This window comes from Hippoglossus hippoglossus, chromosome 5 (genome assembly GCF_009819705.1).
Source record: "Hippoglossus hippoglossus isolate fHipHip1 chromosome 5, fHipHip1.pri, whole genome shotgun sequence".
Taxonomy (NCBI): domain Eukaryota; kingdom Metazoa; phylum Chordata; class Actinopteri; order Pleuronectiformes; family Pleuronectidae; genus Hippoglossus; species Hippoglossus hippoglossus.
In genome coordinates, this window is record NC_047155.1 from 11,272,897 (window position 1) to 11,298,012 (window position 25,116).

The following is a 25,116-nucleotide window of genomic DNA, read 5'->3' on the forward strand; positions in this document are numbered from 1 at the left end:
TTCATCTGCATGTGTTCTCACTGCGCTGCGCAGGATTTAAGACGTCCCAGGAAAGTCGGAAAACCGCTGTTTGGAGCAGCTTGAGCACTTGTGCTACTATCTAGATGAATTTTAATTTGTTGATGTTAATCCAATTGTTTTACAAATGTAGCAATTTAGAATAGCTAGAGTAAATCCAGGGCTTTGGAAGGCGAACATAAAAGCCCACACTGGCAGTTATTTTGCTGAACAAGCTGTTTCTGAATTTTAATTTCAGTCAAATGCAATTAGTCTGAGCAGTGGGAGGAGGAGGAGGAGGAGGATGGAGGGATGTTAGCGCTACCTATAGGGGAAGGTATAGCCGTGATATATGGAGGTAAAGCCTATTGGACTGACCTGTGGGGAGAGGCCGTTGCCAACAGAGTTCATGTGGTTGCTGGACGCCGAGGGGCTCATGAAAGTATCAGAGTAGCTGGAGAAGCTGTGGCGGTTGGACGTCAGGCCGTAAGAGCTGCCGTCGGAACCCAGACCTCCCTGGTGCATGGAGGATGGAGGCAGGGGCTGGGGTCTGTGCAACGTGCCGCCCTCTGACAAAAAAAAAACAACACAAAAAGTGCACAGGTAAGAGCAAATCGGAAATTGAAATTCTGCGCTGAAGCAACAACATGAATCACCAGTTCAGGAGGTCATAAATCACAGATTAAATGTCCTTCCTACAAATTCTTCAGCCAATAAACACAAGGCTGAACATTAAAAGTGTTGCAGAAATGACCTGCGTCTCACAAGAGAAGAAGTGAAGGCTTGTTTTTGTCCCACTGCGACAAAGCTGTGATTGTAAAGATAACTACTTGCTGCATGGTTCTTATATGCAGCACATGGTTCATAATGATGTTACCATGAACATAAAATATGGATGGCATACCCCAAATAAAGAGCACTAATGTAATCTGTACCAAAATTAGATTAACCTCTGATCCTACTGTGAGTCTCAAAATGGAAGGGGTTTTGTGCCTGGGTGCAGAAGTGGTGGTCTTACCCTGCGATAGCGAGCCGGGGTAGCCGGAGTCCTGTAGCTGGTACGTGGGTAAAGAGGGCATGCCTGTAGGTGGGAATCCTCCGGGAAGCAGGTGGTTGAAGGCCGCTAGCTGGTTTGCCCCAGCCTGTTTGCGCCACCGAGCTCGCCTGTTGCTGAACCACACCTACACAGGAGAAATTAACGTCAGGATTTCAAAACAAAGTTCAAATTCTTCGATTCACAAATACTTTTATTTCATCTTGTGTACACTAAGTGCAGCGAGCATGCAGACCCTCTGCAGAGTGTGCTGGCTCCTGCCACCTGTGATCAATCTGCCGGTTAGTGCAAGTGCTGGTGGTGGCTGCGAGCTGCCGTCCCTGTGGGAGCTGCCACAGAGGCTCAGTGGTCTGTCCCTGTTGTTCTTAAGTGGCTGAAGCTGTGATCTGTGTAAACAGGCTGCCCTAAGCCTCCTTCAGAGGGAAGAAGTCATCCAAAGGTCAGAGGTAGGTGAGCAGTCTCCACATCCCACACCTCAAACTGTTAAATGCTTTGCGAGAGGCCATCACACCTCTGGAGACAAAGGGCAACATTATCTGGCTGTGTTGCTACACCGTGCGGTTTTAAACATGGTTGTTTTTGAAGCTTTAAAATTCACTTTCCAGAAAGTGTTTTAACCTCAGAGTTGAGACTCTTGAGTTCTGAGCCAGCAAATGGCAAAATGCTCCCAAAATGAGCAGCACTAAAGCGCAGACACACAATGTCAACTCCCTGAAAGACAGGAGGGGGGGGGTCGGAGTCTTTTGAACCGCAAAGATTTACACATTTTAAAAAGGCTTCTGCTCCAACAAAACACAAATATAATCAGGCTGTTTTGAAAGGAGCCAGCAACCTGTTCCATTTAGCCCGAGACAAGGCCCCGGCTTCACTGTGTGCCGAGGGTTGAAGGACATTGATCTATGCCTCGCACAGGCAATTCATCAGAGTTTAATACACTGTCAGAGCAGTTCATCTACTGTTGTGTTTCAAACGGCCCGGGCCATTGTGAGGACACATGAAAGAGGGGGGACAAAAGCCCCTCCATACGCCACAGAGAACAGTGGACACAAAGGGAGGGCGTCCCTTTTAAACAGGTCTTAAAGAGGGACACTTTCAAGGGGACTTACACAGCAACATACTCGCTGCTTTTCAGGGGCTGCCTCTTTTTTTTGTACACACAAACATACATATAAACTCGTAAAGGCCTACAAGGGATCTCAGTCCAACAGAGATCTCAATTTGAATGTGCTTCTTTTCCCACACGGTCAATGCCTCTGTGAAAAACTTTTTTTTTGGGGCCTTAAAGTTTAGTGGCGAGCGCTCACTCGAAAGAAAACGGGATTCAACAGGCGACGACTTGCAAACCTCAGTCGTACAACTGAAAAACCAACATGAAATCTTTATCTGAGGCCGAGTCGCCTCTCAAGCCCCCGTCTGAATCCCTCAATCGAGTATTCCAAAACAAATGTGGTGTGTGGCTGCGGTGAAATGTTCGCCATTGGGATGTAGTGGAGCGTGGACCAGGGTCTGAGCTAAGCTTCTACTTGGGCCAGACAAACAGCTGCCTGCAGGGGGGGGGGGGGGGTACGGTGGGGTACACCCCTTCCTTCCACACCCCCCCATCTCCGCACCCCACAGTGCCACTTCACCTCCGACCTCATCCACTCACCCCGCCCATCTTTTATGTTTGCACTTTCACTTCCTTCCCCCTTTGTCATCCAGGCTTAGGAAGGAGGTGTTCAATCATGGCCGACACAAAACACTTAAACGCTAAAGTCGCTTTTTTCTTCTTTTATTTTTAGCTTTTTATCGTTTTCGTTTTTTGGTCTTTTTTCCTTCAGTCCCTCACTTTACTAAAATAGTAAAGTTCACGGCACCTTTATTTATTCGTGGCTGCTCTATAACGATTTGCAATAATAATTTATCGTTCAATTATTAATTAAAATAATTTCCCATCACTGTGGATTTAATGTTAATCTTGATAATGAAATCCATCATAAACACTGAGCTTGTTGTTTGAAGTTTGACAAAGTCTTTATGAGGCCAGACACTAAACAAACATTTATCAATCATTAGATGTTTAGGCCTGTCATCATAAAACTAAAGGTGAAAATAATTAGCAGAATTACTTAAGCTGTTTTTAGATGTGAACTCCAAAAAATGTCTGAATCCAATTTTTGGGAAATTCTGAAAGTTTGTCTTTCACCTATGAAGAATACAGCAGGAGATTGTTCGAGACGGACACATTCACAGGACGTTCCTGACCAAGTCCTGCGAGAGGCAAAACATGACAATAAATAAGTTTAATCTTTCTTTAGTCGCGACCCTTATATTTTATTAAAATGTATTTGCTGTTAAAACTTGTGGGAGATGATTCTGTCTGACATCAGAAAACAGTCCCTGGTTCAGACATGACATCAAAGTGTCTCTCAAGTGATCTGATCACAAGTGGACAGTTCTGAGTGCGTCAGTTCACACCTGACATTAGAATGTCTCCTGAGTCGACTTGTGATTGGATCTTATTTCCCGGCTCTAACTGGCAGGAGGCAGCAATCAGCAGAACTTAATGTGCCAGAAATTTAAAAAAGAAGAAGAAATCAAAACAAATCAGACTGGTTCCAGGTAAATCAAAGCACCCATTTGACGCAATGTAAATACATGTATGGACGTCATCAAATCTTGACTCGCTGATGTTCTTCGTCTTACACAGAGGACACCCGTTGATACATTCGTGTTCAACGGCTAAAAGAATAAAAGAGCTGAACAGCTAAAAGAATAAAAGAGGCCAAGAATGTGTCCCAGACCTCATCCAGATGTGGTCTGAGCGACTGGATCTCAATCTGTCATGGTGGGATCATATTAACCAATACGCAGATATGAAAAGGGCCATAGAGCGAAGTCAATACTCGTAATTTATGGGAACTGGCAGTTTTCTTAGGCCTTGAACAGGCTTCCTGCGATGGTAATACACTTAACTCGGCTAAAATACCAATGAGTCTCCAGCTCTACTCAGTTATTGTGCGTGAACTCCGGTTGCATTGTGTCCACTTTGATAAAAGTCACAAGAGGCGAGTTCATGTCAAGTGTGTTCTCCAGTAATCACCGGGCCCTCAGCACAGACTGGGATAAACATGTGAACCAGTGGTGATGCACATGCGCCCAGCTGCCCATACGGTATCACACACATGCACAAACACATGTGCTCTCACACAGACTATCACACAGCCCGGAGCTGAGGATTTGAGGCTGCGCTCTGGAACCTGATCACAAAGTCACCTTGGACCACAGATTCTCCTCTGCTTTCCCCAATCCGGTTTAATTCGCTGCTGCACAGAGAGCCGCCGCGCTCCTCCATGTCCCCCCCTCTACCTACAAGCGTGCAGTTCATGCATGTGGCTCACTTCTGTCTCGCTGTCATGGACTTAGAGGTTTCCCAGGGCCAATACACTTGGACATATTGGCAGCATATCTCTGAATCGTTGTGGAGTGAATATTTTGGAGAGGGAATAGGGGAATATAAGTGCATCTTATAGAAGTCAAGCTGCTTGTGAACCAAAGAGGACGGCTTGAAGGAAGATCCACTTGGAGGTGGACAAAGGGTGAAGGTTGTTCCACAGCAGAGGAGGGTTTAGACAAAAACCTCCAACCTGCAATCGGATGACAAACCTGCAAACACGACGTTCAGTACAGGGACACGTTTCAGTCTCCAGCTCCAGTTTGGCTGCCTGCATCGGTTCATTGCTTTCAATCTCCCATTCACTCCACACCAAAAGAATAGATTCCTAGCGATCTAGAGGCACTTTGCATTTTTCATCTCTGATCAGCGATAATACGCTGCAAACATTGTAAACGCGTGACACTGCAGTGCAGTGGGAAAATAAAAAAAAACGTCTGTGTTGTTTTCTCTTAAACAGGATCGCTCATATTTCAGAATTCCCCCCGTTCAGTCAATCCTCCATGAATTATTTTGTCAAAGACGAGTACTGAATGCGTGTGACGCCTTTCAGGAGCCAATTTGCAACATTCGGTAGATGAATACCGAGAGCCGAGATAATGACAAAACAAAATGTGCTGCTGACTTCATATCCACAAAAAACACAGAGGGGTGATGCAACCAGCCTCAACATACAAATCCTCTTCTGTCTCATACCACGCAATACCTCCCCCCCCCGAACCCGCACACCTCCCCCTTCTCCTCTCTCCTTCCCCTTTTCTTTCCCCTCTCTCTCTCTCTCTCTCTCTCTCTCTCTCTCTCTCTCTCTGATTCCCTCCCTGCTTGCCTTCCAGACTGGCACTATGCTAATTAAAGTAGCTAGGAGTATGAATTTGAGAGGAGAGTGGGATTAGCTTGATAAGTATCAGGAGTACAGAAGCACTGTACCAAAGTCATTTAAATTCTAATAATAAGAAAACTGTTAGAACATTCACACTGATGCATTGCAACAATTTCTCCCCGACAATCTACACAAATCCTATTTATTCCTTTATGAAACATAAACCCACACTGGCGGGAATACAGTTGCCTGTTGGGTTTGCTTGTCAGCACTCGGCTCCATTGTGATTCCCTCTCTTGCCGCTGGTACTTGACTAATATTATAACAATCAGGAAACTGTGTATTGCCTCCTCATACCTCCCTATGGGATTACATGTTCAGCAGCTATGTTGAAAAGTGGTTTAACAGCACCAGCGTGAGTTTGAATTTGGCTGCACTGGTCTTTCACAAAAAAGCGGAGAAGGCCAGACTCCATTTAGGTCTTTTTTCCCGCAGTGCTCATTCCATACATCAACAGGCCAGCACAAGCCACAGATAAAGAGAGAAACTTTTTACCAAATTGATTTGCACGCTTCGTAAAAAGCAATGCTTATACCTTATTAGATTCCACGAACTATAATAGCTACATGCAGAATGTTTATTGGTAATGAAAGAGGATCTATGTGACAGATTTGGTAAAGTGAGCCGGTGGCGGCATGCTGCGAAGATGAGCCTCAGCCGAGACTCAGAAGTCAGTCTCTTTAAAAACTTCAGTCTAAATGGAGGAGAAAGTAATTTGCTTCATCTGTGAGTGCTGATTTACAGCGGCCTGCAGCCCATATCCTCCTCGCCGCTACCCCCACCTGGTCCGCCCCACAGAGGGATCGGACACAAACGCTGCTCTCTTCTCTAATAGCTCATGGAATGGCTTTGCCGCCAGATCCTGTTAAAACTGAGGGGCTATCAGATGGAAAGTGGCAGCGCTCACTGCATCAGCGCAGCGTACACTGAAGGTAGAAGTTGGCAGTATCTCCTCCCACCGAGACAGCCTGGAACTAATCGCTGAGAGATATGGATCATATCCCACAATTTGTCAGTTGGGGTGATAAAACCATTGTGAGGCTTGTGGTGGTGGAGCAGCGCTGGTAGCTCTGCTGAAAGGGACAGCGGGACTGATAAAGATGGATGGTGAAAAGGTCTTTAAATGGCAGGCGAGGGCAGACACAAGGGAATTAGCTCTGTTTATGAGTTTGGGTTTGGAGTCAGCGCTAAGCCAAACACTTCCACAAGAATGGAGCAGTTTAATTTACAACACAGAGGTGGAGAGCCGGTGCAGCCGCGTCTGCACCTCACCAGCACCGTTTACCTCCATCTGAGGAAACTACTTTCCACATTAACGCCGTTTTTAATGACAAACGGACACGAGTGAACCATGACTGTGGACACAAATTCAACTTAAAATATGAGTGTGAGAGACCCCTCCGACACCCCCAGCCTGAAGCTTCTCCCTCAGCCTCAAACAGATTAGTCTCTGAGCGACATCTGGAAGATGCGTCATTGCAGCTGTGCTGGAGAAGCTTTGCTCTCAGGCCAAAGGGTCTCCTCTCTCCTGCCCTGTGATGGGCCATTTGGGCACCTACATGTGAAAGCGCAGCTGGTGGACATTTGTAGAACACGGCGATACAGACAACACACACGCACACACAGAAACTTCACATTTAAATCCCCAAAATCTGCACTTAGCTCATTTTTGTCATCTTTATTATTATAATTGTATTCATTTAAAAGGGTTAAGTGTTTCTATGTGAGTGTGATATTATAGTAGTGTAAGAACCTGAAAAACAAGCACTCCATCGAGCAACTATCAGACTCATGTTGTAGAATATCCTCTCGTAAACACGCTCGAACTGAAGTGCAACTTTGGCCATTATTGCTTCGTAGCCTTCTTGGAAAATCAAGTTTGAGTTGACCTTTTGAGACTTTCAAAGACTTTCAGAATTAGATTAGGAGGAAAACAGCATTAACAAATTAAAGCCATGACTCAAATTCCTCAGGTCTTCACATGACATCATTTAAGTCTATCATCTAACAGCAGAGAGACTGCAGCCATTCCGTTTTCCTTTTCTTCTCTCGCTTTCAGGATATTTTTGTTCGCCTCCATAAATACACAGGTTCTAATACAGGCATGGATTATTCTTTCAGACCCGAGGTGTCACTGTCCTCTGTGATCACTATGACTCGCACAAGAATGATGTATTTATACGTGGCATTAACGATAAAATAAATATGTTGGTTTGCGCAATTGTGCGGTTAATTTCCATCATATTAGAGTGTTGGAACCCAATCAAGCAAATGCGAAATTAAATTTACTTTTAAATCAATACTATCAGAATGTGCTCGAGTAGATTTTCCCTAAGATTTATTGATGCAGCCTTTAGTTATCCCACCTTTTTTCCTCATTTACTTCTTATACACGCAAAAAAAGGCAATATATTGCTCTATAACAGACAAGAGATAAATTTCTCTTCCCTTGAGTGAGGCATTAAACGCTCAGACGTAGGACATCACTGCATTTTGGGGGTTTTTAAGATGGACAAAGACATGTGTGGAATCAGTTACCCCCAACTGCATGTTTGTAGTGTGATGAACAGTTAGCATGCGGTGAGGAGTTTGGGGGGTTCAGAGGGAGTGTGAACGACTGTGGTAAGAGGAGAGCGGTGCCCCAGACCTTTTTTTTTTTACTAGCGGCTGATTGATTAATGTTGTTGTCGGGGCATAGGTTCCCAAGAGAGGATGAGGAACCCTGTGTGATATGTGGAAGATTTTACAAGCAGCGGCGAGCTTGAAAGTGATGGGGATGAGATCCTGGCCAAAGGCCGAAATGAGAAATCCATCAGGAATGCATTCCCTTTCTCTCCTCTGTCCCACCCCCCAACCCCCTCTCTCAGTATTTGGAAGAACAGCTGTTGCTATAACTCTACTGTACACATCTTCCTTCAATCTTACATACGACCACAGGGCACCCAGGCTGTCAAATAGTTTTGCGGGTCTGAGGTGAGAAGATGGGGAGGATCGCTGTCAGAACACTTAAAACATGGAGTCTAAGGGTAAGCAGCAAATTCTCATACATGCACTTTCTGATACGGGAATAAAAAAGGGTCACATCTTCCTGAGAGATGAATGCAGCATTGCCGTGGGTGAAAGACTAATATTTTCACAACCTTTAGTAAGTGAGTGAAGGCAGGTGTTATGCTTTTTATGGGTGTGTTTAGGGGAATTACAGCAGCGCAGAGCCCTGCGAGGCATGTACCAGGTGTGATAGAGTGTGAGCGTCTACAGCAGGCTACAGCAGAAGCCAGATATTTGCCTCAGTGATGCTCAGGACTGAGCTACTGCAGCACATTGATGTTGACAGGTGCAGCCTTTAGAGTTAGCATGGCTAATGTCCAATTACACATGTGTTTAAAGGATCGGTACACTCAAACAACAAAGAAACGGTTGCTAAGTGTTGCCTCACTTACCTCGAGTGGGATCTATAGGCATGCAGCTATTTTTGTTCTGAGATTTCTCACCCCACCCCCACTTCAATACCATGGAGGTAAATGTAATTTTGTTTACATGGAAGAAAGAAAATCTACTGACAACCTGTTTTTCTATGTCACACTCCAAAACAGCTGATTGATTGGAGCTTTGTTCTCCCAAAGAAATAGTTCCTGTGAAAAATCTGATTGAGCTCCAGGAGTTATCCTGAATATCATGTTCATTTCTTTTGAAAAACAAGTTGCTGTTTAGTTATAACCACACAGTTTAGGGTTTTCATCTACGCTTATTTTCTGCTAGTTAGTAGCATTACATAAAAGTACTGGACGGATTTCTACAAAATGGTGGAAGGATGTAGAACGTGTCAGAGAAGAACCTTTAAAATCTTTATGCATATCTGGATCAGGAATATTTTTTTATCACTTTCTTTGCCAGTCTAATATGTTGGTATTCTTTTATGTTTTCATTGATTTCCCAGGGAATAATTAATAGATATATATTAAGAAAATCAAGCATATTTAAGAAACTGATTGTGAACGGTTTGGTGCAGCTTGATTAAATGTAAGGGGACTGTCGGCCTCTGCGGAGGTATACTATCTTTTTAGTGCGATTCTAGTTTTTAAGATGCAAAATCCTCCCATCGTCCCTTAGATTTCTCCGAAATCACATGGAAAAGATTTCCACATGGCACATTATCACTAGAGATGTGAGAATATGTGATTTCATGCAGGCCTGTCACAGAACAATGTGTTTGCTCAGATCTGTCTGTGTGCTGTTGCTTAAGTCTGACCTGTACTCTGGCCTCTGTGAGTTTCGTCCTCTGAGCCAGCTCCTCTCTGGTGTAGATGTCGGGGTAATGTGTCCGCTCAAAGGCCTTCTCCAGCTCCTCCAGCTGCTCAGCAGTGAACGTGGTGCGACTGCGCCTCTGCTTCCTCTTCAGGGGCAGGTCGGGCTCCGAGTCTACATCTGAGCCCTCATCTGTGCGGTTACCTGAGGTGAGAAGAAAGGGACACGGGGCCATTTGTGTGTGATCGTGGAGTGAAAACAAGTAAAGAGAAGTCTTTTGTGTGAATTAACCGAGGGGTGTTTGAGGAAAATGGCATCAAATGTGAGCTGAAAGTGATCATAAATTAGTTTTAACAGCATTATCTGCGTTTTGGAGCCTCTTTTGTTGCAGAAGAGAGGGGGACTGGCAACATAGAAGATTCGAATGACAGCTTCTCCTCTCTCAATATACAACCGGGAGAATATTATCTTAATCTGTGGATATTTATTTAATGTAGAGGAGGCCCTGATACACAATCCTGCCTCTGAAAGGGGCCCCAGAGGCTGTGAAGGCAGAGGGCTGAGGGGGAGTGGGGGTGTTCGTGGGTAGAGGGGTTAATCTGCACAGGCCACCTTGCTGCTCCTCACCCTGCTTTTCTCTCTCAGTGGCCCAGGGCACACTGCTCATACACAGCACAGCCAGAGTGTATAAAATAGAACACAATATCACACCGAAACCATTCAGCGCCATGTGTTTCCATCTGCTGTCATTAAATGAATCACAACATATTTTACATTACTTTTTAGGCATTCAACTAAGCTGAATTTTTGCTCGAGGAACATAGATACAACACAAAGATGCACAATCCGGGCCGACAGGGAAATTTTTGACAGCAAATACGCATTACCATTGCACATTACCGTTATAACTGAATTTAGAAAATTGCATCATTTTCACCTCCTCTGCACGTCTATTCAAACTACATGGCCCTTTTCATTTCATGTCATAAAATTCACATTTTCATAATTTCCTCATTGAGACATTGACAAGGCGGCGTGATGTGCCAGTGTTGCTCCAGGCCCCTTTTGGATTGCATCACGCACCGTCCAGAAAGTGTGGGAGAGGGAAAATAAAGGGAGATATTGAAGAAGAGGGTGTAAGAAGAGATTTGCGCTTCTGACAGTGGCCCCTCGCTATTCAGCTCAAATGAAAACTATAACGCTCACCTGAATGTTTTGCCTGAGTGAGTTCCTGTCGCCTGATTCATTGTCACACTGCTCCGATTTGTCTGTTTCAAGCTCACTTCAACATCAAATCTTTCAGCGTAAGTGGACAAAAGAATACTCAGACCGCGCCTCCAAATAACAACTGTGAGAACAAAAGAGCAACAGAGCTGGCGGAGTCTCAAGGCCAGCTCCAGAGTTTAATTAAACAAGGAATTAGGGGATTATATGGAAGCTATCATTACAGGCCACTCCATGAGTCTTCTACGAACATTTTTGTCCCCCTGAGCTCATGCTCAATGATTCTCTGTGGATTACATGTGGCCGCAGGACATGAGGCCGCATTCATTAAATCAATTCTTCAGTCTTATCCTTTTTAATAAAGATTGATTCTTGAAGCACAGGCTCTCTCCACTGCAGAACACCCTTGAACATACAAAGTTGAATATGTACATACACCACATATCCCTTTGTTGGTTTTCATGAGGATGCGTATATCCATTTGCCCGGTAACTTGCCGTGACGACACTTGAGACCGGCCCAGCAGTGTACAGATCACTTTCCAAAGTCACCTCTGCGTCCTACAGGGAGACTCTCGAGTCGTCTCGCACTCAAGGGGCTCGGAGAAAGACACCAAAGTCTTCTCCTGTTCAAATTATTTTCTTTTCCTCCTCCTTTGTTTGAGGTTCTCTCGCAGACTTTATTTTGCAAGTAAACCACTGCGGTAATCTATGTCACATTTAGCATGCTATCAGGCTAATGACTGATAAACCTCAGCAGACAATGGCGCATAACCCTGCTCTCAATTGAGCACAACACATCTGCTCTTGTACATGAACCAGAAGCACAAGGTCGACAGCCCTGTCTGTAATGAGTAAGGGAAAATGGAAAGTGGCCCACGATGCATGGGGGCCAACTGGGATTGGGGTTGAATGTAAAGCTCATCAATATGCTGGTGAATAAAAAGACAGAGGACATCAGAAAACATGTGTCTGCTGTCCAGACTCTTCGTTCTGGTTAATATACGGTGGTGTTACAATAAAGGACCAAGTCCGTCCATGGAAAGCAGATGGTTTAGAAACTGGTCTCAAAGGCTGCATGACAGTAAATATCTTTTTCTGTCTGTTTCCTGAACGAAACACTTCAAGATGTAGATAAGTGTATAACATGTCAGTCTGTTTTCATCTCACCCACATGCCAAAGTAAATAATCGGAGACAAAATGAGGAAATATGCGAACTGGAAGGGTGCTAGGAGAACGGATACCTCCGCCAAGGCTAACACCTTATCTATCTCTAAACTGAGTTAAAGGAAGTGAAAATAAAGTATCCTGAATCCGCCCCCGTGATTCTCCCTTGGCCCATATCCCACCCTACTGCCAAGTTTCAATAAAATTGATTCAGTAGTTTTTGCTAAACCAGTAAGACAGACCAAGTAACAGCAATGAAAACACACCCTCCCTGGCGAAGGTAGCAAAATCCCTGCAGGGCAGCTGAGGTCCGTTTCTTGATGGTTCTCTCGGCACAAAAAGGTGCACTGTGATTACGCCTTCGCATAATACAACTGGTGTAATTTCCATTTAAAGGTTCAGGGGATATTGATAAACAGCTCCTGCCTTGTCTCATTAGTTATCGTCCAATTAGAATCTAATTATGTGCCATCCAGTGGGCATGATTACTGCCGTGTACTCTCCTCCAGGGGCCCTCTGAGGTTTTGCCCCGGTATTGATTTAATATTCTGCCCATTATGAATCGGAGGAGTTAATTAGGTTTACACATTGCTTTGTTGAGGTAAGAGCTTGATTATGATTTAAGATAACATTGGGTTTTGTTGAAGTAAAAACTACCTTAACCTAAATTGTCGGGAATGCCGGGAGTGAAATGACTGAACTACACGGCTTCAGTACTGAAGAGGGCCGATCACTGACAACTGAATGAATATTGATAAACTAATAAGAGGACTGATGTTAATCTCTGCAAACAAACATAACCGTTTTCTTCCAAATGCACATTACATTCTAACAATCTATAAACTATACTGATCTCTATAGTATAAATCACCATGATGCACTGCTTTATACTAACAGGTAATGATAGAGTACTGATTCAGCCAGATGTCAACTGAACAACAACCTTACTGTTCACTTTCCAAGCAAAATACTTTCTTCAGCACATTTTTTCTCAAGTGTTTCTGGAGCATCATCATTCACGGTTAGTTTGAAATGTTTTCCAGCTGTGATCAAGTTTTCTTTTCATTTCAGAGAATATTGTGCATCAACAGCATTCAAGTGCAGTCAAGTGTACTCGCTCTACATACTCAAAGCTGGTTCGGGATTTGGATGGAGTGACGTTTTGGGACATGCAGCTAATTAGCGAGAAATCTGTCTCTACACAATTAAAACAGTTTTTTTATTTTTGATAAATATCATGTTTTTATGGGTACATCATTCTCCTGGAGAACTTGAGTTTTACACAGAAACTGTCGTCCACAAACAATTATAGTGTTGTTAATTAATGTGCAGTTATTAACGTATCCCATGGACGTGGAGAACCACACATTGACCCTGATGTGACTTTGTTTTAATGAAGCTCTAACTCCGACCAGACTTTTTGGATAAAACTGGGTTACACTCTTGAAGGACTCAAGCAGCTAGTTAATAGTTTGGAGGTGACTCCGAGGTTTAAAGGCCGCTCTCTCTCCCCGGAGATTTCACCGCTGACCTCACAGACAGACTCTTCAGACTACAGGCACATGGGATCCTCATCACCTCCTCATATCGACCCCCCCTCCCCACCTATATACTCACTGCTCTGCTCATCTCCCTTCAACCCCTCAAACCTTTACCCCCGAGATGCTGAAGTAACGTCGATTAAACAGGCAGCTGTCCATTCAATACCGGCAATTAAAGAAAGTGATATTTAAAGTTCCAGATTTACGATGCATAACAACAGCAATGAACTTCATGTCTGCTCGGTTGTTGAAAACACTGCATCAGGACACTCGATACTGTGAAGAGGTTTTGAATGAAACACATCGCGGCCCGTAATGTAAATGATTACAAGACGTTTACTGTCACCACTATGAAAACTAATATCTATGTGTTCGCTGTGTTTAATGTAATCTAATGTAATAATTTTTGCTTTATTCCTTTTCATATGTAGTTTTTATATTATAACAAAAAAAATAAGAATGAGAATAACAATAAGAATAAATGACTGTATCAATTCTGATGTGAAAATATAAAAATGTACAAAAGATAATAAAATAAAAACTATATTCCCTCAAATATGAATGCATTTAGCAAATGATAAGGTCGGGGAATTATTATATTTTAGCATTTAAAGATACAAACAGAAATAAAAAATGTCCCTAAACTAAATCATGCTTTTGCAGCTGTGCAGGTGTAAAGCATTTTTTATCCTTCACCTGTGAGCAGTACTGACTCAAAGTAAAGTTGCACTCTAAAGCTGCACCTTGTCAGACTGTCTCTGATATCACAACCCATGGCCTCCATATCAGCCATACCTTCGCAAACTATCCAAGACACAGGGACAAAAACAGACAGGGCTTTGGCAGTGCAGCATTAGCTCATAATGGCTCATTTTGAAAAGCATATTAGTTCCAGCATAATTACAATCAGGCCTCACGCTCAGTGTTTTGCAGGCATTCACAGGACCAGCCTCTGAGCACCGAGTCACACCAGTTGACTGTGACTGACAGCAGATTTAGTTCAAAATGCTGTTTTTTCCTCCCTCTTTTCCCCCCACGGGACAAAAATAACACCGCATCCTTTCTCCCTATTTATGTTGACTTGTTTATTTTGTGCCTACCTTTTGTCGTAGTTGATGCTGCAATTATACTTTTTGTCAGTCAGAGGGGGTGAATATCAAAAGACCTAATTATGCAAACAGGCCTGTGATAAGAGGCATCTGCCTGAGATGGGATCTGCTATCTCTGACATGCATCTGTCTCTGTGCTGTCTCTGCTGCTCCAGGCCTGCATATAAACAGCCCTGCCTGTCCCCGGGACTGCACGCAATTCAACCGCTAACACTGGAGTGGAGGGATGTTTTTTCGGGGGCGGGGTGGGGGATCGCGCAGCAACATCAAATAGCTAACAACTTCCCAATTTGCATTTTTCCGAGAATGGTGCAGCATCTCTGCTTAATGCACTTGCCTGTTCATCCCAAAGGGGTTGCCAAGTTAAAGGAGGCATGTGATTCAAGGCATTTACCGAAGGATGTATCTGAGATAGGAACCTTATGTGAATACAAGATAGACGACAGCGATAACCAGAATGGTTTAAAGACAAATTCCCTATGAATAATCTCTTCCCCTAGTTATCTCCCTGCTAACGAAAAACAAAACTCTCAACGTGAGCGTACAGCCTCGGCAACGTGGAGATTTTATTCTGTATATTAGATATATTCAGATCAACATACAAAAAAAGAGTGTAAATGTGGCCGATCAAGTTATCCGTTACTCGGTTTGGTGACATGCCATAATACATAATCAATTTCCACTGGTTGTCAGTGACCTTCTCTGGGCAGTGATTTGACATTTAGCTGAAATTGAATCTGGAGGAGAAGTGTAAGTTTACATATAAGGATATTTTAAATGCACCTATCTAAAATAAAATCCTTCTCACCTTAAGGGACAGATGTCATGGGATAAAGTTTTGTCTCATGCCTTGTGTCAATACAGTAGCAGGTGATTGCGGGCCAAGGGCACTTGTCCCAGAGTGTACCCGCTGCGAGAGGACAAGTGGAAGTGAACTTAAATTTGTGCTCTACCTGTACGGAAATTACACTTAAAGGAACTTGAAGTGGATTGATGAAAATGTTAGAAAATGCTGCCTCTCTTTTGTTACCAAACGCACAACCCCTCAGTGGCGGTGTCAGAGTTTTAGACTCTTTTACATCAGCATTCCTCAAGAAAATTCCAATACTTTTCTTCCCTTGTCTCTTGGACAGAATCACATTCTTTAGAAAAGGAGTACGGGGGCTTGAGGACAAAAATGCAAGGAAGGAAGAAAGATGGGAGGCTCTATAATCTTTGGCTCTCACAACAAACAATTAGCCCCCTTTTCTGTGTTTGAGGTGGGGAGAAAGTGAGAGAGAGTGAAGAGGAGGGGGTGCGGGAGAAAGCAGAGGAGACGGACAGGGAGAAGCAGCGAGAGCGATGCTCTTTTATGGCTCTTGTCATATGGATGAAGGCGCGGCGCGTCCATGAGAGCGCACGCTCACCTTCAACAACAGGGCGTCCACTGGGCCTCCCGGCCTTTTCAGCCTGGAGAGACGAGCTCCTCAGGGGGCCATTAGAGCATGAATAGGGGCCTGACAGCCCTGTGCAGCTCCGCAGGGCATCCATAAACGCTGACATATTGACTCCCCATGCCTCTGCACTGCACTGAGTGTGAAAGCGTGAAGGGCTTGAAGGGTGGGATTCTTTTTCTTTAATATACTACTGACTAAAACGAGTAATTTAACAGCAATATGATTTGTTGCTTTTGGCTCTTTTTCTACACGAGGGAAACACTGTTGTTCACCAGACAATTGTTTAAGTTTGTTTGATTTTTTATTGTAAGGTAACATGAGGGAAAATGTACATAAATGTGTTTGTTTTACTTATATGCTCCTCTACTTTGGCAGTTTTTAGAATAAAGTCAGAATACAGAGGATCTAACAAAACTACATAGAGACTAGAAAACTAAATGTGAACCTTGTCTCCAGCCGTCACTTCCCCAAGACTGAGCTTCACTCCAGGTTTCTTCTTCTTCTCCTTCTTATTTAGAGCAGAATGTCATCGCCTCAGCTTAAGTCTTTACTAATTGAGGTCACAGCGAAAGTAATGAAATTAACAGAGAGCACAAGAAAGTAAAAAAGAAAGCCCATTGGGGGTCTCTGCCAAATGGCACTGGAGCCAGAGCCCCGGTCCCCCAGCAAAAGGCTCAAAAAACCTACGCAGGAAATCAAACAGTGATGTCTCAGGGCTATGAGCTGAGGTCTCCTGGAGGAACAAATCATTTTCTCAACAAAGCCAAAGAGAGATTACTGGGCACAGTATAGGAATGCACAGCGGACATTTTTATGTGCCCAAGGGAAGTTTCCTAATTTTCTGGACGAGGCTGGGCAGCAAATATTGTGGAAAAGTTTTGAGTGATACAGAGGACATTATGGAGGGAGGACGAGTTGTGAAGACTGATGGAAACTTTAATAAAACCTTCATGTGAACGAAGCGTTTCATTAATGTGCAGTAAAATAAAGGTTTGTATCTACTTTGGCTTCTGCTTCATATATTCGAATACTCCTTTGTACATCCTGTCTTTTAAATATGAAAAATAATAAAATAAAAACAATATAGCTCGCTTTGAAATAAAATAATGTAATATATTATCAAAAATACTATTATTCTACACTGTATTATGGTCCCCTGATTGCAAGTGAACAAACTGTTGTCAGAAATTAAATGAATATTTGCCGTTAAGTCCTTTTTTCTCTGGGCAGAGTGAAGCATCACTGTGCCTGGCATTAGTTTGAGATATTCCTCACATATTGAGGGTTTGTAATGTGGCACAGTAGCAAAGCTTTTTATACTGAGACTACATATTCCCCAAGGAGAGAATGACTGACGATGCAGAAATAAGCCCATTAGTTGAAAATGGGGGGGGACAACATTCGAAGTTGTTATTTTGTCGGCTGTAGGACGGGAGCCCCGCCCCACTGTTTGGACAACAGCTTTCAAATTTAAACTCGGTGGTGAAAAAACACATTTCTGATTCGCAACACTTAAGGGAACGTGTTTATTGTCTTTGTGGTCGTGGAGGGGGAAAAAACATGCACAATTAAAACAAATGAATATTTCAGTGGTGAAGCACATCAAGAGCATAAAATGTGAAATGTTCTGGCATTAAGTAGCATGGGCTAATGGCGATTTTTAAACTAGCAGACCATGGTCAGTGTCTCTCATTTATCACTGAGGGAGAGCACTGTGCGAAACGTAATTACTGTTGCACATTATGTGGGCTATTCCTGTATTGTAATAAAATTAGCCAGAAATGCTTTTTGTCTTTTCTAATGCAGCTCCATGGTAACCAGTGGACGGTCATAATGCAGAACACCACCGTGATCTGTGCCAGCTGTCAGAGTTTGACAACCCGAGCCGCCAAGGCAAATTGGAGGAAACTACATTTCTTTCAGTAAATTACGTGGCTCTGACCTGCTCATCTATTACCGAATTTAACATGGGGCATGATAAAGCTGGAGATGTCCCGATGGGCTCCACACTCATTCATGCTACACTCCGCTTTATTGTTTGGAAATATAACAAGCGTTTAATCACAAAGACAAAGACCTTTTGCTGCCAAAGGTCTCTGTCATTATTACACTGTCCATTTTAAACATTGTCCTGAGATTTTTTCAGGCAGGCGAGGAATTCAATTAGACCATACCGTTTATTCTATATTCGTCAAAATGGACAAATAATTTTTTCTTAGAAACAGATATTGGTAATTACAGGACTGCATCCTAATAAATATTCCTGAAAAATGTAATGGAAATAATAAAAACCCTTTTCAAACACGTTTATATGTATTGGAACACACCAATGTGGTTATTATAGGGGATCAAAGTGATATCTGCAAAACCCTTTCACAGGGTTGAAAAGCACATTTACAAATAGACATAATTTAGTTAGTTGGACCCACTAATATATTTCTATTTTTATTTGGCTTAAATCATAGAAACAACTTAACTTGTAAGCCCTCGTCTCCTGATGACTCCGTCCTGCACTGTGCAGAATCACTGGTGGACTCTTTTTGGGCTTCGTCATTATTTAATCTGTGATCCAGTGACAACATTTATATTGTTTGGTGGATAACTTATTAGGCAAAAATGACTACGATTTATGAAATGACATGGTTATTTAAATATTGCTTACAGCTGACATTACTGTCTGTCATCATTTGGCAGTTCACCTAAGTCGAGACAAAACAAAAAACCTCCAGTCTACATGAGGACAATAACGGGAGAAATGTCGATGTTTGGGGCTTATTTTCTGAGTTGTGCGATGCTCTAATACCGTGAACATTGTACTGCCTGTTAACATTGTTACTGGTGCTTTCTGACAACAGGCTCCATTGTCTGTAAAGGTGACAAGGTCAGTTAATTACATTTGTTTATTGTAGCAGAATAATGGCATTGTTTTCTAATAACAGAACAACTGCAGCAGGAGGTTTGTTTTGGTGGATGTTACCTGAATTGAACTACACTTGTTTGTATTTATTCCAGATGCCTATAGGTTAAAGACACAAAAAGGACATCTCAAAGCAATTAAATGAGATTTTTGTCTGATAACAAATACTATAGGTTTTTTCTTTTTCCCATTAAAACCATTGCAGCTAATCTCCCCTGCTGAGAACACTTGTCTCTCCTCGTGGCATGGCAAGGAATCAGCAGTGAGAGATAAATAAATGGCCTCTAAGAAAAACATTGGCCCTCTTGTCGAGTAACGTTTCCACTCGAGAGCAGCAACAGTCCACATGTCAACTCATTCTCCTCTCATTTCCTGCGCTCTCGTCGCCGAGACACCTCTGTCTAATGAAGGAGAGCAACCCCACAGGGTCTGTCATCCCTGAGTGTTGTTTTCCCTCTGGACAGCCCAGTCATTGTCCGCCACCACTGAAGGTAATACTCACCAATCGGGATTCATTACAACACCAAATCTACCAATGAACTGCCCACCGCAGGCGCAAACACACGACTGCCCGGGAGAAGAAATAGGCGTCCAAGGGACCCCCCTCCAAACTAAATTGGATTGCCAATACGGCCCACAGACATTTGAGAAGTCGAGAAAAACAATGGAGCAGAAAATAAATACTCCAAAGCCACAATGATGGCTCCACTTTGTAAACTAACACAGTATTGATCGTCTTCTTTTTTTGTTTGTTTAGAAAAGCCTCATCCCTGCTAATAGCTGTCTGAGAGTGTAATCTCTCCCTTGTCCTCCCCCTCCTCTCCTCCCCTCCACATTCCCTATTATGTGGTTTTCTTTCAGCGCGCCTCAAATAGTTTAGGTTCAGTGTCGCACTGGGGTACGGGGCATGGGACTGGGGACCAATTGTTTGCTAATGTTGACACCTGCCAGAGCAGGCTTGGTCTATTTGGGGCCCGCCAAGCTGCAAACTGGATGCTCCCCCTCTTTAGCAAGATTAAGTGTGGGTTGCTGGGGTCACAAATCACTGGACTCCCTCTGATGTTGTGAGGCACAGAGCCAGAGACTGAGCGGACTAAAAGAGAAAGCTGAGGAGGGAGGAACAGAGGAGGGAAGAGGGATAAAGAGTGACAGTCTATTGTTTGCTGAAAAGGAGGGGAATAATGTATCTTCTTGAGTGCGCGTAGCTGGTGTGTCCCGTCCAAAGAAATCAACAGTGGATCCACGTCACCAGAGCACACAGCAGACTTCTGCCTCGCTTGATGTGCTCATAGATGAGCAGGAACATTTGAAATCTTTGTTTAAAATGTAGCATTAACAGGAAACTCACTGTCACGGTCTGCACACAACAGATTGTGTAGTTTCCACACTCAAAATATAAAATTAGTGGTATAAGAAAAAATTTGATGCAGCACATAAAGCCAGACTTTCTGGAGTTTTCTTTCAAATTACCTCTTAAGGATAAATAAACATGAAAATACACTGACTTTTCTCTCTTATTTGAAAAACATACATAAAGACCAAGAGAAAACCAGTAAACAAGCAAGGCCATGACAGACAGTGCTCAGCTCCTCCTTCTCCTCCTCCTTCTCCTCCTCCTTCCTTTGCAGATGTACATTAATGCAAAAGAAGGCAGCGTTGTGAGCTGCTGCAGAAGCGCCCTCTCTTCCTTTAAAACTGCTGCTGTCCAGCCTGATCGTGTCAGTTTGAAGGCCCCATTGAAAAGTATTCATGCATCTGCCTTTGAGGCACAATAGCAGCTAGTTTATAAACTGTCTGCCCAGGCACCCAAAGGCTTTAGTTCGTATTGTTTTCGGCCCCTTAATAAACTTTTTGGAGGAGTTCATCAACTCGCCTGAATAGCCTATGCAGCAAGTCTCAAGACAGAAAATAACAGAGGGGCCTTTTCTCCTCCCTCTTCTTTCTCTCGTCCTTTTCTAGTGGCTGTTCATCTAACAATGGTGAGAGCAGCCTGTCAGACATCACAGGGCTTTTTTTGTACCAATACAAGGGGGGGGGGGGGGGGGGGGGGGGGGGGGGAAGTATTCAACAAACAGAGAAAGCGACCTCTTAAAATGGAAATGGAGGAATATTGAATTTTCACATTTGCACAGGAGGTTAAAGCGACTCGGACAAAATGATTTTTGAGTGAGCTGAATGTCGAGTTGTTGGGTTTTTTTGTTTGTTTTTTAAGTTTTCGTAGGTTTTGTAAGAGCATGGAGTTCAAATGACATTAATGTTTTGCAGAAACTGCATGACCTGCTGTTTGCTGAAAGTCATGAAAATGTTTGAATGTCTAAATTAAAACACTGCTGGAGGTGGAAAACAGAGGAAATTTTTGTATTAAATTAATAGTTTTCTGTTGGAGATTGCCTGACACCTGTTAGACAGGCAGCAGGAGAAAAATGATGGGATGCAATAAAATGTAATTTTGGCTGTAAGCCATTAATCCACTGTCATACCTTTAAACTCTGTGGAAACAAAATTAGCCAAACTTAAAAGTCTTTAATAGATGTCTGTTCTAATTAATTTCATACCTAATTAAAGCAAGGCTGCAGTCCGTGCAGACTTGCCTGTTTAGCCCGCTGGATGGCCATAATTGAAGTAATAGCAGGGGGGTAAAAAAAAAGCTTGCTTAGAAATAAAAGCCCGCAGCGGTTCAATTCAACAACAACACCATCCAACCAGGCTGCACCCCCCCCTACCACCACCACCCCTCCACCATCTGACCCAAAAAGGCCTCATTGGCTGCCCCGTCCTCACCACCTACTGTTTCCCACCGATGCTCTCGGTGCGCGTTAACACCCTAATTAGATGTGACAAGTTCAACGAGCTGGTTCCAGAGGAGGAAAAGCTGGTCAGGTTATGATTTCCGAGTCAGACTCACAGGGGGAATCTGTGGACAGCTGATTCCTGTCAGCCTCATTCATCTTCTTCCAGCCAATTAAACTTTATACTGCGCACAAAGCGACGCCAATCCGGGCCAGAGGCTGCGTTAAGTACCCGGAGAGGAAATGCAAACGTCTGAGGTGATGTCGGTATAATATATAGGCTCACAAGTATAATTATTATTATGATTATTATAATAATCATAATAATAATCACTATAATCATAATAATACATATAAACAAATTGACCAAGTATTTATAGTCTATATAAATATCTGAAGTTGTAGTTGTTATATTAGATATTTGCCACAAGAACAATGCAACAAATGGGTCTGACATTTAGGAGCAACATTTCCTAGAATAGTTGTCACAACACTAACAATTGAATTTGTCAAAATATTAACCCAATTTCAACCAAAACACCACAAAAATGTTTCCTCCAAATTTCCTGATATACCACGAAATTGATTTTATTCTACATTATTAGGTTAGCAAATAATTGATAAATTGTCGTTTTCAAAATAAACCAGCCAAAATAACTCTTTTTGATAGACTGCACCGAAAACAAAACAAACAAATGAAAAAAGGAACCCATCTTCCTTTAGGCCTGTACGTTCATTACTAACGCCCTCACCTGTTGACAAGAATGTGTGATGCTGATGGGACGTGTGGAGGCTATGTGTGTGTGTGTGAGTGTGTGTGTGAGTGAGAGTGAGAGAGAGAGAGAGAGAGAGAGAGAGAGAGAGAGAGAGGGACCCAGGTCAAACTTGACCAGAGACAGCAGCAGCAGCAGCAGCAGCAGGGAAGGGAGACTGTGAGCTTTGTATTTATTTTGGAGCAGAGCCCCGCAGGCACAGTCCAGGATCCCGCAGCCCCACGGTGAAAATTGGCGGAATAAAACACAGACAGAAACGGGAGACGCGCTGAAGCACCCCACTGTTGTGACAGGATACCTGGAGGGCAACGCTTCCTCTTTAATTTGTCTCGTATGGTTTGAGACCCCCAACCACACATCCAATCCTCCGAGTCTACATAAGCCTCCTGAAATTTAATTCTCGATGGTTAAATTATGGGCTATAATTAAATATCATATCATGTTGGGGAAAATAATGCTCAGTGGCGTGGAGGCATCTTATCAACTCGGTTTTCTTCGTCTCCTTTCGTTGTTATCACATTAATAGTAACAACATCTAAAACGGGTCTATCAGCATGTGCGGGGGAAATTGCGGGCTAAACAAAGGGCACCTATGGGCTTACAGCTTATATTCTGATATTTTCGAGCAGGAAATGTTAACCTTGAAATGCTACTATCTGCGTGTAACAATGTGCGATCATAACCCCATAAATGAGGGGAGAAATTGAATCCTTTTAAGTTATTAAGCAGGAAAGGATTATAAACTCGTCTTTATAAATGAGCTAGAAATCCCCATGTCTTCCTCTGTACACTTTTAAATTTCCCACTAGAAGCTGGGGAGGAAAGATTGCTCCTTTTCAAGAGCCCCACAAGAGATGGAAAAACCATTTTTGCGCCCAGATAGGGAGTCGTCCCACATGGTAAGCGCCACTTTAATTAATAGACAGCCTTGAGAGGTATCACTGTCAGCCTGGATAATGGCGGCAGAGCCACTGTTTGTGCTTCCATGAATATTTCTGATGTGATCAAAGTCAAATGCCAGCACAGACTGAATTTAAGCCTGCTCCATTTTTTTTAACTCAGCCTAATGCTGTCGACACTTAAAGCCCCCGACTCTGACACGTCTCTGTGGTGTGGTGGGCCTACGAGCTTAAAGTGCACACCTTCACATTCATGCATTACTCATTATACTCATATAAGCAGCAGGGTTTCGTGTTATTATGCTGCAGGGTTTGCTCAAGTTACCCGGGAGGCAACACGATCATTTATTACACAGGTTGTAGCCCTGGTCATCAAATATCACGATATGTCACGAACAGCCAATCACATCATTGCTTTTGAATTTATTTCTAAGAACTTATTTTTGAATGAAATATTGAAGGTAAAGGCTACTTTATGGGGGGGGGGGGGGGGGGTTATTATATTTCAATGCAGCTCATTATTGTAGTAGCCCTGACGAAATAAATGAAATCGCAAAAGCCAACATGTAATTTATTCTCCATCCAAAAAGCAAATTTTTAGCTCATTACTTGAACTAATTTTAAAATTCGTGGCCTAATGATTGACTTAAAATACAATTTAGGCCCATTACAATGTGAGCTAGATGCATGAAGTCACTGTACTCATTATCTATTACTTAAAAGATATTCTGTTGAAATACTTATATTTATCTTATTCATCATTTTATATTTATCATCTTAAGTCTTCTTATTGTTTAACCAAAAAAAAGTGTCTCTCAATTAAATGCTAAGGGTGACAACAAAAACTACAGTTTTGGTGCATTACTTAACTGAAATTGAAATTTGTCACGCCATTTTAGGCGCAGACAGGCTGCTCACTGAGAAACCGTTTAATCAAGTTAGTGGTTACTAAGCAACGGAGTAGGTTACGAAGTTACCTGCCAGTGAAGTTATAGGCACATGGATTTAATGTGAGTTATGTCAGATTTTAAACTGCAATATGACAAAACTAACTCATTTGACTAATATTGTGTTTTCCTAAGTGTAAAACATTTTCATAAATTAGCTCATTAAATTGACAGTGTTTACTATAAATAGCTGAGGAATTTTAGAACATTAGAAAGAATGTCAGTTTACATTGAGGGGAAAAATTATTTTAGTGGCCAACTATTTAATTACCCTAAAAGTTGAATTTAATATTTTGCCACATTTATTAGTTTTATTAATTTCTCCTAAAAATGTAACCATAAATTTAGCTTATTGAAAAAAATATTTTATTTTATTTTGTTTTATTTTATTTTGTTTTATTTTATTTTATTTTATTTTATTTTATTTTATTTTATTTTATTTTAATCGATCACATCCTGTCTTTCAGCTCCTGCCCCCTTTTTGAAAAAAAAATGAAGGCCCACCGATGTAAATTCCAGTGAAATGTGGCTTGAGTGGCTGCGGGGACAGGGGAGGTTAATCCGAGTTTAATGCAGTGAAGCACAGCGCAGGGTCTGGGCTATGATGGGTATGTTATCTCTGCCCAACATTTGGGTCTCCCTCAATTTCCACCCAGCCAAATAGCTGCGAGAAAGTGCAGATGGAGTCACTCTCAATGCCTGAGG

The 25,116-nt window shown here is 42.7% G+C and overlaps 1 protein-coding gene across 6 annotated transcripts in view; it reads right to left on the reverse strand.

The window, feature by feature from the left end:
* The window catches only part of pax7a (paired box 7a), a 47,200-nt gene that overhangs the window by 15,498 nt on the left and 6,586 nt on the right, over positions 1 to 25,116 (reverse strand). For 5 of the 6 annotated variants that reach the window (XM_034585689.1, XM_034585686.1, XM_034585688.1 and 2 more), the window contains 3 exons: positions 9,614 to 9,813; positions 1,016 to 1,178; positions 376 to 566 (listed from right to left, as the gene is read on the reverse strand). In XM_034585689.1, the coding sequence (XP_034441580.1) occupies positions 376 to 566; positions 1,016 to 1,178; positions 9,614 to 9,813 (554 nt within the window). The remainder of the gene's footprint in view (positions 1 to 375; positions 567 to 1,015; positions 1,179 to 9,613; positions 9,814 to 25,116) is intronic. The other variant, XM_034585685.1, reaches the window with a different exon arrangement.